Source organism: Anopheles ziemanni, chromosome 2, assembly GCF_943734765.1.
Source record: "Anopheles ziemanni chromosome 2, idAnoZiCoDA_A2_x.2, whole genome shotgun sequence".
Lineage (NCBI taxonomy): Eukaryota > Metazoa > Arthropoda > Insecta > Diptera > Culicidae > Anopheles > Anopheles ziemanni.
The window spans coordinates 23,626,368-23,643,581 of record NC_080705.1 but is presented as its reverse complement, the minus strand read 5'-3'; the positions used below and the strand labels follow the sequence as shown (position 1 = coordinate 23,643,581).

The 17,214-nt window shown below is 45.2% G+C and overlaps 5 protein-coding genes across 5 annotated transcripts; 3 read left to right on the top strand and 2 right to left on the bottom strand.

Moving 5' to 3' along the window:
* The first annotated feature begins 1,761 nt into the window (after nt 1-1,761).
* Nucleotides 1,762-3,840, top strand: LOC131293221 (zinc finger protein 345-like). Its single transcript, XM_058321300.1, has one exon. The coding sequence runs from the start codon at nt 1,762-1,764 to the stop codon at nt 3,838-3,840; it is 2,079 nt and encodes a 692-aa protein (XP_058177283.1).
* Nucleotides 3,841-4,753: 913 nt separating this feature from the next.
* On the bottom strand, nt 4,754-6,445 carry LOC131281128 (neuralized-like protein 2). Its single transcript, XM_058310381.1, has 2 exons — nt 5,851-6,445; nt 4,754-5,783 (listed from the first exon to the last, which is right to left on the bottom strand). The coding sequence occupies exons 1-2, from the start codon at nt 6,059-6,061 to the stop codon at nt 5,245-5,247; spliced, it is 750 nt and encodes a 249-aa protein (XP_058166364.1). The 5' UTR covers nt 6,062-6,445; the 3' UTR covers nt 4,754-5,244.
* Nucleotides 6,446-8,042: 1,597 nt separating this feature from the next.
* LOC131293220 (uncharacterized) lies at nt 8,043-12,415 on the bottom strand. The gene is made up of 6 exons (XM_058321299.1): nt 11,791-12,415; nt 9,663-11,711; nt 9,285-9,579; nt 8,888-9,215; nt 8,668-8,816; nt 8,043-8,427 (listed from the first exon to the last, which is right to left on the bottom strand). The coding sequence occupies exons 1-6, from the start codon at nt 12,413-12,415 to the stop codon at nt 8,076-8,078; spliced, it is 3,798 nt and encodes a 1,265-aa protein (XP_058177282.1). The 3' UTR covers nt 8,043-8,075.
* Nucleotides 12,416-13,229: 814 nt separating this feature from the next.
* LOC131282575 (tubulin gamma-1 chain-like) lies at nt 13,230-14,849 on the top strand. The gene is made up of 3 exons (XM_058312079.1): nt 13,230-13,278; nt 13,364-13,566; nt 13,631-14,849. The coding sequence occupies exons 1-3, from the start codon at nt 13,230-13,232 to the stop codon at nt 14,759-14,761; spliced, it is 1,383 nt and encodes a 460-aa protein (XP_058168062.1). The 3' UTR covers nt 14,762-14,849.
* A 778-nt stretch (nt 14,850-15,627) lies between these two features.
* LOC131282492 (tubulin gamma-1 chain-like) lies at nt 15,628-17,209 on the top strand. The gene is made up of 3 exons (XM_058311973.1): nt 15,628-15,676; nt 15,789-15,991; nt 16,067-17,209. Exons 1-3 carry the CDS (start codon nt 15,628-15,630, stop codon nt 17,195-17,197), a joined length of 1,383 nt encoding a protein of 460 aa, XP_058167956.1. The 3' UTR covers nt 17,198-17,209.
* The last annotated feature ends 5 nt before the right edge of the window (nt 17,210-17,214 follow it).

Sequence of the window (17,214 nt, the reverse complement as noted above, 5' to 3'; positions counted from 1 at the left end):
AAAGAATGTCATTTTTTTGTACCATTTACCAGTTTTTCTAAAAACGTGGCAGTTGGCCAGGTACCGCCCGGTACGATCGTCTCCCGCCAAATATTTGCTATGGTCCAACACGCACGTTGGTTTGGAAGCTGCGCTTGAGAAGACTCTCTTTTTATTTCTCGTTGGTTTCATCGACGCATCATGAACAGTTGATATCATGTTTATCAATCTCTTATTTTTCCACGCAAGTACCATGATGGGACCATTCCTTACATAGGCAATTTCTCCCCTTTGAAGAGCTGTCGACTTATCTTTTATAACCGTTGGTATGCCACGATTTGCCCGAATGATCCCACAAACTAGAGTCTGATTTTCATATAGCATGTTTGCCATGGCAACGCTGTTGTAGTAGTTATCCTGATAAACATGGTGCCAACGACCGAAATATGGCTGGATAACTGATGTGATGCTTTCAATCGATGGTTTTCCGGAGCCTGCATATACTTCCATGTTAAGAATATATCCAGTCTCACTCTCGCTAAGCATTCTTAACAAAACTCCATACCTTGTTGTTTTGGCGGGATTGTGTTTTCTGAAGCGAAGATTTCCTGTCGAGGGAACGATAGCTTCGTTCATCGATAATTGTTGTTTCGGTGCATAAATTGACTGAAATTTCGGGATGAAATGATCCATTAGCGGTTTTACTATCCACAGTTCCTTGTTAGCACCATCCATGCTTTGCGTATCATCCGCGATATGAAAGAACCGAAGTATTTGCTCAAATCTGTTTCTGGTCATGGTTTGTGGAAAGATAGGTGTTTCAATCAAGGCGTCCGTCGTCCAATATTCTCTCCAGTGTGATTTTTTTATTTGCCCCATCAGCAGCAACAATCCAAGAAACTTTTTCATATCGTTTACGGTGACATCTTCGAATACCGGACTTTTGGAAGCAGTTTTATAAGATGCCGATTGAAGTTTGTGATTAATGTTGGTGTGAGTTGCGAGTAGTTTAAAAAACGAATCATCAAACAGTAGTTCCGCATATTTGCTTACAGTCGCAGTAGAACTCAGCTCGATGGTTGGACCGGAAACCTTTGCGAATTCTACCAAAGTTTGTGGCTGGTCTCGTTCAGCCCATTCTTCTGCCTCGCCAGGTTCTACTTTAACTCGCTTAATTTGTATAGTGTCGCATTCTTCTTCTTCCGAATCACTCGAAACAGATGATATACTTTCTTCTTCAGAATCACTAGAACCCATCGAGTAGTCGCATCTACGTCTGGCCATTGCAAAGAATCCGCTTGCACTAAAACATTTTTTAGGCATTTCCACGCTTCTCCGAAGCCGAAAATGGATTTGACGTTTCGTAAAGTCGTCGATTCTGCAAGAGTATGCGTGCGTTAGTCGGGTCACACACACGCTTGTTTGTCAATTCGTCAACAAAGCGTTAATTCTATTGGTTTCTTAAAAATAAGAACAAATTTTCGTTAAAGTGTGATGTATTTTCGGGTAGGACATTCGTACATAATACAGATGTAGTGGGAAGTAAATACCAACCAAAGGTTTGTGGTTTATTCTGAGCTGGCTAAACGTAGCATCATTTTCCAACAATAAACTGAATTGATTTTTCTACTTTCCAACAAAACAGCATATAACATGATTGAAATACAACCAACTACCCTCCCGGGGGTTGTTATCCTGGACACAAGAAATGGAGCCGATAGGAACATTACGATAGACCTCAGTGCAATGTATTGCAGGCTTTGCTTGGAGCGCGCTGAAGAAATGCAGCGACTGGACGAGGTACTGTGCGGTCCGGTAACCATACGGGAAGCGATCGAAACTACGGTCGGTATAACTGCCGAAATCGGTAGCATCGTGCCTACGAATGTGTGTTCGATCTGTACGTTTAAACTTAAATTCGCCCTTACCTTTCGGATGGGATGTTTAGAATCCGACCGGGAGATGCAACAAGCGCTCGCCGAGTTTAACTTTCCTCACTATGAGGCTTTGATAGGTGAGGAAGATTGCGAACTGGCAAGCACATTTACCGACGTACTAAAGAGGTTAAAAATGGCTCCTATGGATCATGAAAATGCAACGATCGGTTCGGGGTACGATGTCTTGGAACCGGAACCTGTCAACGTAGTCATGGAACACTGTGATGAGAATGACATCATAGAAGAATGCTTAGATACTGAAGGTTATAATTTTAAACCACAGCCCGTGGAAGATTCAATGCAAAACAATCCTAGTGACGATTCGCAATATGCCAATAATCCCGAAGCTCCAAGAACTCCCGAAAATAATCCTATAGACGATTCCATCGCAGTTGGTTTAACCTATACTGATCCTAATGAAATCAACGACAAAAGTAATACTAGTTGCAAGAACACAGCTAGTTATCACGATCAGCTGGCTACGAATATTTACAATATTTTGGACGAAAAAACTGTAACGCCTCTAGATGAAAATAGGAGTGAGAAGAATCTCCAACCTATAAAGGCAAAGAATAGAAAAGAGTACACGCACTATGGCAAGAGCAAAAAAATGGTCAAATCGCAGAGTAATGGCAGAAGTAAAAAGGATTACAGTGCTCACACAACTAATGATACGCAATCGAACACCGTGGAGGATCTAGAATTGGTTGCGCATACGTGCTACTATTGTTCTGAGTCCTTTGAAACCGGAAGAGACCTCGACGTTCACCTATCGACGCACATAAAACTCCTTCCATTTACGTGTTCCGATTGCCATACGGCCGAATATCCGATGGTGTGCACTACGCTCATCTCGATGAACCGCCATCTCCAGAGTCACTTCTATCCATACCGCTGTCCGAACTGTCCGAAACGTTTTCTGAAGCAACGATCGGCTTACATTCACGTCACTCAAGAGCATACGGCAGAAACAAATCCGGAAGGTCACAAATGTGAACGCTGTGGTGCAACTTTCAAGCGTTCGCATCTTCTACAGCGCCATCAGCGGACACACGAAGCGGAAGATTCGGGACGGTTTCGGTGTGAGTACTGTAACCGGGCTTTCGGTACTGGAACGTGCCTGCGGAGACACCTGCGCATCCATACGGGAGAAAAACCATACGCTTGCGAGTTCTGTGACATGCGGTTCAACCACGAGCACAACTTTACCAACCACAAACGGCTCCATCTGGGGGAGCGCATACACTCGTGCGAGGTGTGCCAAAGATCGTACACGACCGGTACCGCCTTGCGTATCCACATGGCCGACCACTTTCCAGACGATCCACGCTACGGTCGGCGACAGAACCAAAGGTCATCTCCAAAGAAACACTATCCGGAAACGTTGCGTGCCTTTTCTCTCGACGGGGTCACGATAACGCATACGGCAGATGGCCAGCGGCAGTACCAATGTGCCATGGAAGCAGACTGCCAGTATGCGACGATTGATTATCATAGAATTATCTACCACCGCCAGTGGCACTCCAAACAATTCGAGTGCGATCGCTGTGGCAAGCAATTCACGGTAAGGGCCAAGCTTTCCGCTCATATCAAAACGGTGCACGAAAACCAGCGTACCGAACAGCCCCGGAATCATCTATGCTCCCACTGTGGGAAAGCGTTTTCCACGCCGCACAGACTGCGGCAGCACATGGATGTGCACCTCGGGAACAAACATTACCAGTGTCGGCACTGTGGGAAAGAGTTTGTGCAAAAGTCGAATTGGAAGGTTCATCAGCGCGTCCACACTAAGGAGAAGCCATTCTCCTGCAGCTTGTGCATGAAGTTATTCGCCACTGTGAGCGGGTTACGGTTGCATTTTAGGCGGCATAAGGAATCCGATGGTGGAGCACCGAATGACGATGGATCGCCAACCGATCTATAGCTGATACGACGCTAGAAATTATTGAAACGATAGATTAACTAAGTGCTTTGTTGAAACATAACAACCCCACGGTTTTTAAAAAACAACACAAATGAATTTTTCATATTTATTTTTTTAAATTTGTTTTTGTTTTACGTAAACCTATTGAAATGGTAGAGTTGATAGCAAAAGCAAATATGATAGCGGATAGCAGCAATTTTGTAGTTATATTTTCTTTCCAAATGCAATTGGATAATAAAATCATATTATCAATCATACTAGACGCTACATTTATTATTACAGTTTTTGTTTTGTTTCATGACCATCTAAAAGAGATATCGATACACAAAATCCAACAATTTGGATAATTATACGTTTGCATGTGTGTGCTTTCATTAAATACCTATTCACAGGAGTTGAATGTTTACATCCAGTTTAAAGGGGTTTTCCATTTTTTCATTCCCAAACCAACATTCACATTATGACCCTACGATCTTCTGCCAATTGACTCTCTACAGCAAAAGTGTGGCGATGCAGTGGGGAGAAAAACTCTCTTCCAAATAACCATTGGTTGCCTCCACTCAATTTTTACCCTGCAATCATATCTGCCGGCAGCAAATCAATATTATCACCGGTGACTTTTCCCGCTAATAACGCTACCGAGTAGTTAACTCCAAAGAGACTGGTTTTATGAAGTGCAGGCGAACGCAAAACTGCAAAAGATACTGAATAAAACTGCATACAAGCATCTTGGATCCGATACAGTTGGGGGCTTGAGGGGAGTGAGAAAAACACTTACGGGGTAAAGTACTATCCTATCCTGCTATGTCATTCATATGGTCCGTATGCTGTTTGACGGTTATCAATCCGATGTATTCTCACTCTGTTTCAATCTAGTTTGGCCTGACTGGAATTTGAAATACAGATTAATTTGGATCGAAGCTGCCGTGAAATTTAAGAGGTAAGATTTAAAAAGGACAAAGCTTTCAAGAAGTTTAATAAGAGCGATTATTTTACATATCCACCATACACCATCCGAGGTTTAGAACCTGCTAAACGGCGAATTAAAACTATTTATCAGACAAGAAGATTTTTGATTCTTTTTAAAACTAATTGGGGTCATACCTGATACTATCGAATATGATAGTGTGCAAAGTGGGGAATATACGATAGGAATCTGAGCGTATCTTAGCAACTTGAGATTCGCATTGCATTGTTACCTCTCATGGATTGATGAGGCTTTGTCCACAAAACCGTCCAAACCGACTGCACATAGCACAATCGTATTGTATCCGTCTGTTCGTCTGGCTCATCGATTGGGGAGTGTTTTGTTGACTGACGGAGGACAGTAGGTAGTGCGGGTGTTGGGGAGGTAACACTTTATAATGCCTATTTTAATGATAAACGTACTTTATACCCGGAAACCTACTGCAAGAGATACGTTTTCAAACTCTCCGGTAGCGGCAGGTCTGGAATGGAGGACTTTTTTACCCGTGCCAGTATCGCGTCCCGACACGCACCTTGCAGCGTCGAAATGCCGTAGAGCTGGATGATCTTTACCTGCTTGGTCGTACCGTACACATCGACCACCACGTGTAGCGCACCCTTGGTGTACGGGATGTCGTGTGTGCACGGACCTTGATCCTCCCCGTTGATGATGAAGTGCATGTTGGCCTTGTCTGCTTCGTGTTCACTCGGCACAAAGATGACGCCGATGCGGGAGTTGGTGTCGGTTGGCAATATGTCCTCGCTGGCACCGTCGTGCGACACGGGCTTGAGTCGACTGCGGGGGAAAGCGCCCCTTGAGGTCTTTACGTTCGGCCCGTTGCCGAGGATGTTGGTTTTCAACACCGAGTTGCCGACGTTACGTGTTATCGGGAACACCCAGCTCGAGCCGAGATTGGCCAGATCGGGCAGCGCGTACTGAAGCGTGGAGGCCGGTTTGATCTCCAGCTGCGTCAGTCCTGAAATGGTAGCCAAAATCAGCACATTAATCGTACAGCGGCATTTTTGATGATGCACCTTTCTTACCCAATCGCATGTGGCCACTCCAGCCGCGCTCATTTTTTTCAATCTCTAACAGGAAAATTTCTCCCGGTTGCAAAGGTTTCTCGCTGAAGGTGAGCGCATTGCCGAAGCTCGCCTTTCGGTAGGCGACCGTGTTCTCGTTGAATAATATTATGTTCTGACCGTGGTACGGATGGAAGCGGGACAACATTTTGCGAGGATAAACCACCGTCATGCTGCTTCCGTCACGTGCAGAAGTTTGTAGTCCGCGCAACGACCGGCTGTGTTCCCTCTTTACCCAAGTGGAGGCTCACGGTTCGCTCTACGGTAGTGCGCAAAAATCGAAACGACGATTGCAATGCGAAATTCGTTTGGCAAAACTGATCTTTAGGAGTGTTTTTCGTTTTCTCACTCCAAAATCACTCAAACGTATCCGTTTTGTTGCGTTTCGTTCCGCTACTCTACACTCCGTATCGGGCGTTCGATTGCAAGGTTTTTGCGTTGTATGGTTGCCTACACAACTGCTGACCACCGATTGATTTTACATGTGTTTACGCTTCGTCGCGAATCACATCTTCCTGCTAGTTCTGTTCCCCCTGACGCACAGAAAGAACACGTAGCGTCGCGTGGTTTGAATTTAGCTCGACGAAAGCTTTTAATGCAGTTTTCCACTAGCGCGACACATTTTTCATCAAGCAATTTGCACGGTGCAGCTAAATTTCACTGACTCTGTTCAATGCATCGTACAGACGAACATCAACAAAAACATTCCACTTCAAAACGTATGCAATTTATGCCTAGAGTGGTGTGTTCGAATTCAAACCCAGGTAGATGGAGTGATTCCTGTAACTGAATCGTGCAACTAGTTCCGATTCATGTAGATAAGCAAAGTGTTTTGCGAATCGTAACAACTTTAACCATATACCTGTAATTTTTCGTCGTATTAAATCGCATGGAATTTAATTTAACAGTGAAATCGTTCCATTTTTATACTCTGCTAATTAGATCGAAATCAAAGATAAGATTGAAAAATTTTACTGCTTGTTGTTTTTAGCTTTACTTTGCTTGTACTGAATGGTACATAAGTTCAGTCATTTTGTAGCGTTGTTCAGGTGGAATGTGCACCTGAACTCGACCACACAATTTATTTGATTAGATTACAGATTGTTATACATGTTTACCCATTTAATAAATCCTCACGATTATCGTTCAAACTTTTCAGGGCATGCATTATCTTCGGACTAATTGGCTCAGTAAAGAACATTTTAAAATAGTCGTCTATTGAAAAGTGTATAACATGAGACTTTTGTGAGTTATTTAACGTATTCGATCGTATCGTATTTACCTTATTTGTATGATAGCAAAGGGCCTCACCACCTCTACGGCGTGGGTTCGAATCCCAACCGAGACCGGACCCTCCCCTGTACGAGAGGACTGACTATCCACGTACAACAGGGAAACAAGTCTCGTAAGCCCATAATGGGCAGGCATGACCAAGAGGTCCTTACGCCAAGAAGAAGTATGTTAGCAAAATATTCTTGAATACGTTTATTTCTTCACTTGCCTGTTGTGTGTAGTTATACACATAATTTATTAACATTTTTATTAATAAGGCATACTTACATAAGAAGCATTTACACAAGAACAAGATATGGGTGAGATCTTAAAATACATCTTTATTATTTTTTGCTAGAAGAAGGGAACCAGTATCAGGTCTTAACAGTGCTGATCTTTTTTTTCTTGCCTGTTTGCTGCCAAGCCAGATGAAGTTTTGACAAACAGGAAGGTCAGAGATGCTATCCCAAAAGCTATGTTACACTTTTTACATTAATCAGTTTAAGCCAATTTTCGGTTCTCATGCAGCGTTGCAAAATGGCACGGTCATTTCTAATGCCATTTTGGGGCCATGGTACCCCTACATCACACGATGCGAGTGAAATTCTATGTCACACTTAAAGCACAACGAATGCACGAATGCCTAAAGCAGAATGAACAGGAAAATAAATACTATGTGAGCGATTTCCTATTTTAAACTGTTATCACCCGTTTACGAAAAAGAAGTGAGAGAAAGGAACATTCTAGGCGAAGGATTGATGAACGAAAATTTGCTCAAAATGGATAAAAACGTAAAGATGATATGAAAAATGATTTCTCCTTTATAGTTCAACGGACAATCCAAATTATGTGCAACACTGCACTATCTTCTTTGATCAATTGAAAATGAAGTAAAGGAATGATGTCCCCCTTGTCTACCCCCTATCTTTAGTGCGCTCCATTATGTACTCATCGATCGTTTTAGTGGTCAATTGTTGGTCACTGAGAAAAACCAGATCACGGCCGCCGTTCCAGTTCGACCCGTTCAGTATGCGTTCTCGGGGTCGGTACAATTCGTTGCTGCCGTTACTTCGTAGCCGGTTGCAAATGTTCATTGCACCGGGATCCACTCGCTGCAGTTCCTTCTCTAATCGCTGATGGTTCGTCCAGCAAGCGGAAGGATCGGTTAGGCTCACCAACAAGAGCTCACCACTGTCGAACGTTACGCAGAGCCGCGGGGTGCAGTTATCCTCATCCAGATTTGACACCGGACTCGAACTGATAATACTAGAAGAATCAAATGTTTTTATTTATTTGATAATGGATATTTAGTGAAATAAAAGAAATTGATGGCAAATTAGTTGGTGCCATATGGTGATTTGGCAGAAGGCTTATTTGAGTAAAACACTAAACCGCTCGACAAACAATCTTTTTCGAGAATTGGAATTCATCAAAGATTGCCAAATGTGGGACACTTTCTGTATAAACTTTTGCTTTTAAAACTGATGCTTGGTGCAAAATAATTACCTCATCGATGCTAGAGCAATTTCATAACCGTGAGCGATGTACCACGACGGTTTTGCCAGATTGACCGCTACCACCTTGACCAGTTTGCGATGATTGCCAGCCGGTTCCGGTGCGTGCTGCAGCTGTAGCATAATGAGGGTGCTTTCGTTCTACGGGAGGAAAAACAGATTACATAAAGTAAGAAATCAGCTCGCTCGTCTGCACCTTGCTTGTTACGTACCGCTTCAATGTGCAAATATGCGCCCATGACCAGCCCAATCGGTATCTTCAGATCGACTGTACGCAGAAGGTACCCACTTTCGAAGCACCAAATGTGCACCGTCGACTGTCCCAGACCAAGCAGTTTCCGGTCGTTCATGCACCGGAGGCTAGTTAGACGCTGCTTAACACCGACAAACTCACGAATGCAGCCCAACGAATCAAGATCCTGCGTCAGACTGTATTTACACAAACCGGTGCGCGATTCCATGTCGGTGGCGTGCTCATGCCAACACACAATAAAATCACGTGTCTTCGGCAGTGGTACTAGCCGGATGTCTTCGAGTGCACTACATTCGAAGGGATGGAAAGAAAATAATTAATAGCCCACGAAATTCTCATTCGAGACAAACGCCTACCTTTTAACCGTATCAAGCTGGTATGATTTCATGCGCACGAGCTCTTCTATGCCTTCAGCACACTCGACCTCATCGGGTTCAGTAGAATCGGCCCCCGTGCCAGCATCGACGTTTACGTAAACCTTCGTCGGTATCGTGCCGGGCATGTCAAGAAAATATGCGTTCACATAAATCGAAGCAAGCGGGCAGGCACGCGATTTATCGTCGGCCAAATCCCTTGCCCTCGGTTCTAGGTAGACGGGATCGGAATGGTTGTAGACGATCCGGTTAGCGTTGTGGGGGTCCACCTCGGTGTCTGTAAAGCAAAGAAGACAGATTTGTAATCCCCTACACTTCACTTACAACGTACGAAAAATCAATTCCCGGCCTGAAACTTACCACGAGTCAAGCGTTGAATTTGTCCTACTCGCTGCCAATCTTGTTTCACGCCCAACAGCACGCTTAACCGTGAGTACTTCCAGAAGCTGATGCGCTCCTTTTGCACCGCGATCAGCAGCTCGTCGATAAGGAAGACGTGAAGTATTTCTCCATCGGTGCGTACCAGCGGATTGCGCAAACGTTTTCCCTCGTTCACGGCCGCTGGCGGGAGAAGTGACTCCTTCCGACCGATCATCACATCCACCGTTTGACATTCCTTCGATTGCGTACCGACGTGGTTCGGTTGCCGCATCTCTGCACTGGTCGAACTGCTGACGGCACTGTCCACCGAGCAGCGCCCCTTGCCGGATTTATTGTCGACATCGGACGATGGTATCGAGGGGATCGCTGCCGATGCGCTGCGTCGTAACATACGCCGTTGACGCTCATCGCACTTCAGCAAAATGTCGTCCGAGACCGACATGGATCGTACGGTTGTGGCCAAATGAGGCTTCTTTTCCTTACCCTGCATCGGAGTTTGTTCCGATCCGTCCACCTTTCGACCATGTGACGTGCTTGCTGTCCTAGGTTTGGGCTTCGCGAGTGTGCTTAGAATATTGTTCCTGTATCGTATCACCTTACCGTTGCGCAGCGAACTAGCGAGAACGAGCCGCCGGGCACCCCGTAGACCGGTACTAGCAATCACTGACGGATGCGCTTTGTTCTTCGGTGGTTTCTTGCGCTTCTCCTTTCCGCTTTTCTTTGTTCGATTCGCTCGGAAGGGTTTAAGGCGGTTTGAATTTGAGTGAGCAGACACGTCCAGCTGCTTGTTGTCAATGGCGTCCGAAGCGTGGTCTCCAAACGTTCGACTCGGACAAACGAGCGCCTTTTCATCCGTTCGAAAGTATGGACTGATCTTGAGATAGTTCAGAAACTTGTCACGCTCGTCGTTGCTACGGTTAAGAAGGTGCGCGTACGGTTTTACGCCCGGCATCTCTGCACCAGCCAACGACAGTCCGCTGTCGGAAGATTCACGGTGGTCGGAGGGAACGGACCAGTCAGTCAGTTCTCGGCAGCGCGTAGGGAGTTTATGGTAATTTTTCCGCAACAGAATCATACTCGTGCCGTCCAACGCCTCTAGTGCCCGAGGAGGCTTATCAATTTCAGGATTTATCTGACTTTTCCGAAAATCCAAACAACTGGCACCGTCACCTTGCGCTTCCGTCGCAGCACCCTCTTCGATCGTACGGCGCTTTTTTCGTACTCCTTTTTCACATGGACCCGCGTCTGCCTCCAGATTGTCCGAATCGTCATCGCTAGAGATGCGCACGGTGTCGTGTAGGGGGCGCTTGGCGCACGTTGAGCTGGTCGTTTCGATGGCGGCCTTCGTTGGGATCGAGTGCAGCAAATCGTCGGCCGTCACGCGCCACTGATCAATGCGGTCCTGTTGCGACATTGGTGGCATCGTTTGGTTGATCTTCAACAGCAACAGATCGAACTCGTTTAGCGGCTTTTGCTCGTCCGCACCTATCCGGACATTCTGCCGACGGCCAACACTACTAAAGTTAGATGTATGTTTCAAGCAACCGAAGCTGGACACATCACCGTACGAGTTGTCCATCGAACTGACTTCGTCGCTTGCGTTGTCCTTCTTGGCATCGGACGTTTCATCAGGCAAACTTGCCACGGCCGGTATTTTCTGCGTCGCATCAAGCTTGCCCACGTATACTACTTTCATATTGCTGGACGAGGAGGAGGAAGATAAGTTCTCTACGGAATCAGTATCGGGAACGGTTTTGTCGACATCAACAACATCCATCTGCTCCTCAGTAGGCTGCTGTTCGATTAGGTCGATGGTTGTTGATGTTTTCAACACTTCATCACGTTTGGTGCATGTCGTATCTAGAACAATATCACACTCTTCACAATCGGAGAAAGTGCTCGTTATTTTCGAGGGCGATGAATCCGGTTCCAGATCGATCGTAAGTATTTTGCTAGGAGATGTAGGTAGCTTATGAAACGATCGTCTCAGAAAATTTGGCCGTGGGGTAAAAGTACGACCTGTGGTTACTGCAAATGAGTTCAAACAATTATATCGAAATTAGTATCATATTTTCGTTTCAGATAGTGCAACTGACGGTAAACTTACTCATACTCGGTCCGGCTCGGTCGTTTTGGAGGCTATCTTCCGATAGTAACCCATTATCGGACAGCGAAAAGCGATCACGAATATCTTCCAAACGAATGACGGGAACCCTTAATCGGACTGAGTCAAGCTTCAAACGCTCACTACTGGATGTGCTAGGTGTTGTCGGTGTTTTGTTGTATGAGCGATTGACTATAATCCCACTGGCTGAAGATGTTCTTGGGCTGCTTGTACTAGACTCGCCTTGGCTTGCTGGAGATCGAAAAGTGGCCGTGGGCCACATCATTGGTGCCCGCTCGGGTGACATGTGGATGGACTTCCGCCTATACACGGATAATCTTCCTTCCGATGCTGGCGAATCGGTAGTTGAGGTGGCAATGGAGCGGGCTGGACTTTGATAGCATCGTCGCTCGAACAGTGATGCTCGTTTCTCGATGCCGCCCTTAGCGCAGCCAGTGTTATCATTTATATCTCGGTCCTTTTTATGTACCACTTCGTCCTCAGTGTCGCTGACCAGATCGATTACTTCGCCGTTGGTGCTAGTAGCGTTCGAGGGTTTTGGCATCATTGATCTCCGCCCGATACTAATGTCCCCTTCGGCACGGTCGCGCAAGTCGACCGAGAACATGCTTAATCAGTATTGTAACCGTGTGCAATAAGGGATTTTCAATGTAAAACAACTCACAGCTTCACTTTCCGATAAAGTAATAAAAATAAAACAACCTTTGATGAGGACGTTCTTCAGACACAAAAACAAGCGTACCTAAAAGTGCTATGCCTGAAAATATACTTATCGTTCGTAAAGGTATCGAAGGGGCAAAAACAGATAGGGATGTCAGGGCTACATCACCCCCTACGGATGCTTGGGAATACAATATCGCGTCGAATGCTTCACGGTAGAGAACATTTTTCCCACCATTTATACTTATTATACTAAAATAGTCATATAGATCCGACTTCATTATAGAATGTACTTATAATTTGTACATCAGTATTTAATAGGATTTTTTTTTGATTTAAGAAGTTGCTAGACACATGGTCAAACAAAAACACTACTAAGGGGTTTATGATTTTTAATTAAATTAATTTAATCTATTCTACGACACATGAATGCGGTTACAGTTAATTTCAATTAAACTATAGTTCTGTATGTATACAGATAGGAAAATATAAAGTTAACCCTTTTCCTGCACGGTTTCTTTCTGTATCGTGTACAGCCCTGTTATTATCCGTTTATAAAACGATAACTTTTGCAAGCGATAGAATTTGAAAGATTCCTTCGAGGCATCGTAGTAAACAATAATCATTCGTTTAGCCTATTTTCCCAAACAGTGACCTGATCAAACCGGCAAGTGGTACAGTGGTATTCGTTGTGAATTCTTACGATTTCCTTAAAAAAGTACGTGTTGCGAGACATAAGAAATCACATTGCTTTGTGGACGATGCCTCGCGGTATCATTACTCTTCAGCTGGGGCAATGCGGGAATCAGAGTAAGAACTGGAAATTTGTTCTAATAATTTAATCATAGTTTTGCTAACGTACATTTCTTGGTTATTCACATTGTTCTCTTTGCAGTCGGATTTGAGTTCTGGAAGCGGCTCTGTCTGGAACACGGCATTTCACCGTCCGGGATATTGCAGGAATTTGCAACAGATGGTATCGACCGCAAGGATGTGTTTTTCTATCAAGCGGATGATGACCACTACATTCCACGGTCGGTTTTGTTGGACTTGGAACCGCGTGTGATTAATAATATTATGACATCACCGTACGCAAAGGTAACGATCAATGGCCCCGTACAAAGAAATATCTTTCTATTGCTCTGCTTTTTCTTCATCGTAGCTCTACAACCCAGAGAATGTATACCTATCGAAGGACGGTGGTGGTGCCGGTAACAATTGGGCTTCCGGTTTCTCTCAGGGCGAAAAACTGCACGAGGAAGTGTTCGATATTATTGACCGCGAAGCAGATGGTACCGAAAGCCTCGAGGGTTTCGTTCTTTGCCATTCCATCGCCGGTGGAACTGGGTCCGGAATGGGTTCATACATTATGGAGCGTCTTTCTGACCACTTCCCGAAGAAGCTGATCCAAACGTACAGCGTATTCCCGAACCAGGACGAAATCAGTGATGTTGTGGTTCAGCCATACAACAGTCTCCTTACGCTCCGCCGTTTAACCAGTTGTGCCGATTGCGTGGTTGTCCTGGACAATACCGCCCTGAATCGCATCGCAACCGATTGGCTTCATTTGGATAACCCGAGCTTTTCTCAAATCAACACGCTAGTATCGACCATCATGTCCGTCAGCACGACAACTCTTCGTTATCCTTCCTACATGCATAACAATCTGATCGAGCTGATTGCCCCCTTGATTCCCACGTCCCAGCTGCACTTTCTCATGACCGGTTACACGCCTCTGACGACGGAATCGGATTTGCAGGCGGTTCAGAAAACGACCGTGCTCGATGTGATGCGTCGTTTGCTTCAGCCAAAGAACATGATGGTGTCGACGGGTCCGGACAAAACTAACCACCATAGGTATATTTCCATATTAAATATCATCCAGGGCGAGGTGAATCCATCCCAAGTGCATCAATCGATTCAGCGGATTCGGGAGCGCAAACTGGCGCAGTTTATCCCGTGGGGCCCGGCCAGCATTCAGGTGGCCCTGTCGCGTAGTAGCCCCTACGTACAGAGCAGCCACCGTGTTTCGGGATTGATGTTGGCCAACCACACCAGTATTTGCTCTCTTTTCGAGCGAGCCCTCGGCCAGTACGATAAGCTACGGAAGCGGGGCGCCTTCTTGGACCAGTTTCGTAAAGAGGACAAATTTAAGGATGACCTGAGCGAACTGGACGAATCGCGCGACGTGGTTGAAGCGCTTGTGCAAGAGTACGAGATGGCCACGAAGGAGAACTATCTCAGCTGGCACGCGAGCCGTACGGCCGAAAACGACGACCGTATGAACCACTAAAATTCGCCAAGTCAACTGAGATCATAAGTGTGTTTTTAGCATCATCTTTTAAAATCGCTGCCGCTTTGAATGCAGAACAAAATAGCACAACTCTCAGCAAATACGGATGGTCTCTCTGTAGTTAAGGATGTGTGTTTAATTGATCAGGAATCTCTAGGAGTACGGTGAAGTTATCTATTGGATGGATATTTCCGATGTGTTGTGGCATCCGAAAGAAAAAGAGATATAGAAAACCACTGATTTATTGCAAAGAATAATTGAACTTATTAAGAGCGGAGTATATTTTTATGATAATAAAATATGTAAATAGAGGCAAGTTTTTCTATTGTTAGTATAACCGACCGAGTTCGCCAATTTTCTTTAATTCGAAGCATTGTTGATACAGCGGGCGGCTATTGAAGCAAATAGAATTATCGCGTTATTACACCACAGCTTGCATAAACTCATAATAATAGCAGCTTGTAAAGCAGATGATGAAAGTTTAATTTATTGTTTGAAGGCAAATTTTAGTGTGCCTGTCACGAAAAAGCGTTAAATAAAGGTTATATTTAAGTATTTAATTTTTTTACAATCTCACGCTGGCATCTTCGTTGAAAAGTTCATATCGGAACGTTTTCTGAAATTGACTCTCTTTCTCTACTGGTTGTTTGTTCTCTTCTACTTGCCGTTTACAAAACGATAACTTCTTGTTGGGGTTTGATAGATTGCGACGGAATCCGCAGTAAACAATAATCATTCGTTTAGCGTCCTTTCCAAACAACAGTGACCGGCATTTGGTGTAGTGGAATTTTGTGTGTGAATTATCTCGATTTGTTGTGCAAAGAATATTTCAAGAAACAAAAGAAATCCCTTTGCTTGTTGCAACGATGCCTCGCGGTATCATTACATTACAGCTGGGCCAATGCGGCAATCAGAGTAAGAACTGGGATTTTTTTCTGAACCGCAATATGTGAATGCAATGTGTAATTTGCTCCTATTTTTCCTGAGTTACATTAAATGTTTTTTTTTTAATCTTTTCGCTTCATAGTTGGATTTGAGTTCTGGAAGAGGCTCTGTCTGGAACATGGCATTTCACCGTCCGGAATGTTGCAAGAATTTGCGACAGATGGTATCGACCGGAAGGATGTGTTCTTCTATCAAGCGGATGATGATCACTATATTCCTCGGGCGGTTCTGCTGGACTTGGAACCGCGTGTGATTCATTCTATTATGTCTTCGCAATACGCAAAGGTACCTATACAAATAATGTTCTAATGGAAAGACACTTCTTTATACTTTGATCCTGCTAATCTCTTTCCTCTTTAGTTGTACAACCCAGAGAATGTATACCTATCGAAGGACGGTGGTGGTGCCGGTAACAATTGGGCTTCCGGTTTCTCTCAGGGCGAAAAACTGCACGAGGAAGTGTTCGACATTATTGACCGCGAAGCAGATGGTACCGAAAGTCTCGAGGGTTTCGTTCTTTGCCATTCGATTGCTGGTGGAACTGGGTCTGGAATGGGTTCATACATTATGGAGCGTCTCTCTGATCACTTTCCGAAGAAGCTGATCCAAACGTACAGCGTATTCCCGAACCAGGACGAAATCAGTGATGTTGTGGTTCAACCATACAACAGTCTCCTTACGCTCCGCCGTTTAACCAGTTGTGCCGATTGTGTGGTTGTCCTGGACAATACCGCCCTGAATCGCATTGCCACTGATTGGTTGCGTTTGGAGAATCCAAGCTTTGCTCAGATTAACACGCTGGTATCGACCATCATGTCCGTCAGCACGACAACTCTTCGTTATCCATCGTACATGAACAATAGTCTAATTGAGCTGATTGCCCCGTTGATTCCCACGTCCCAGCTGCACTTTCTCATGACCGGTTACACGCCTCTGACGACGGAATCGGATTTGCAGGCGGTTCAGAAAACGACCGTGCTCGATGTGATGCGCCGTTTGCTTCAGCCAAAGAACATGATGGTGTCGACGGGTCCGGACAAAACTAACCACCATAGGTATATTTCCATATTAAATATCATCCAGGGCGAGGTGAATCCGTCCCAAGTGCATCAATCGATTCAGCGGATTCGGGAGCGCAAACTGGCGCAGTTTATCCCGTGGGGCCCGGCCAGCATTCAGGTGGCCCTGTCGCGTAGTAGCCCCTACGTGCAGAGTAGCCACCGTGTTTCGGGATTGATGTTGGCCAACCACACCAGTATTTGCTCTCTTTTCGAGCGAGCCCTCGGCCAGTACGATAAGCTGCGGAAGCGGGGCGCCTTCTTGGACCAGTTTCGTAAAGAGGACAAATTTAAGGATGACCTGAGCGAACTGGACGAATCGCGCGACGTGGTTGAAGCGCTTGTGCAAGAGTACGAGATGGCCACGAAGGAGAACTATCTCAGCTGGCACGCGAGCCGTACGGCCGAAAACGACGACCGTATGAATAAGTAAACGTTTCCCAGCCAGCT

What these genes read in the sequence shown, in the direction of transcription:
- LOC131293221 (XM_058321300.1), top strand. Translation starts at nt 1,762, where the DNA reads ATGCAGCGACTGGACGAGGTACTGTGCGGTCCGGTAACCATACGGGAA.
- LOC131281128 (XM_058310381.1), bottom strand. Translation starts at nt 6,061, where the DNA reads ATGACGGTGGTTTATCCTCGCAAAATGTTGTCCCGCTTCCATCCGTAC. An exon ending in GAGTGGCCACATGCGATTGG is followed by an intron (nt 5,784 to 5,850) that starts GTAAGAAAGGTG and finishes CTACCATTTCAG; the next exon opens with GACTGACGCAGCTGGAGATC.
- LOC131293220 (XM_058321299.1), bottom strand. Translation starts at nt 12,415, where the DNA reads ATGTTCTCGGTCGACTTGCGCGACCGTGCCGAAGGGGACATTAGTATC. An exon ending in CCGAGCCGGACCGAGTATGA is followed by an intron (nt 11,712 to 11,790) that starts GTAAGTTTACCG and finishes ACTCATTTGCAG; the next exon opens with TAACCACAGGTCGTACTTTT. An exon ending in AATTCAACGCTTGACTCGTG is followed by an intron (nt 9,580 to 9,662) that starts GTAAGTTTCAGG and finishes TTTGCTTTACAG; the next exon opens with ACACCGAGGTGGACCCCCAC.
- LOC131282575 (XM_058312079.1), top strand. Translation starts at nt 13,230, where the DNA reads ATGCCTCGCGGTATCATTACTCTTCAGCTGGGGCAATGCGGGAATCAG. An exon ending in GGGGCAATGCGGGAATCAGA is followed by an intron (nt 13,279 to 13,363) that starts GTAAGAACTGGA and finishes TTCTCTTTGCAG; the next exon opens with TCGGATTTGAGTTCTGGAAG. An exon ending in TGACATCACCGTACGCAAAG is followed by an intron (nt 13,567 to 13,630) that starts GTAACGATCAAT and finishes TCTTCATCGTAG; the next exon opens with CTCTACAACCCAGAGAATGT.
- LOC131282492 (XM_058311973.1), top strand. Translation starts at nt 15,628, where the DNA reads ATGCCTCGCGGTATCATTACATTACAGCTGGGCCAATGCGGCAATCAG. An exon ending in GGGCCAATGCGGCAATCAGA is followed by an intron (nt 15,677 to 15,788) that starts GTAAGAACTGGG and finishes TTCGCTTCATAG; the next exon opens with TTGGATTTGAGTTCTGGAAG. An exon ending in TGTCTTCGCAATACGCAAAG is followed by an intron (nt 15,992 to 16,066) that starts GTACCTATACAA and finishes TTTCCTCTTTAG; the next exon opens with TTGTACAACCCAGAGAATGT.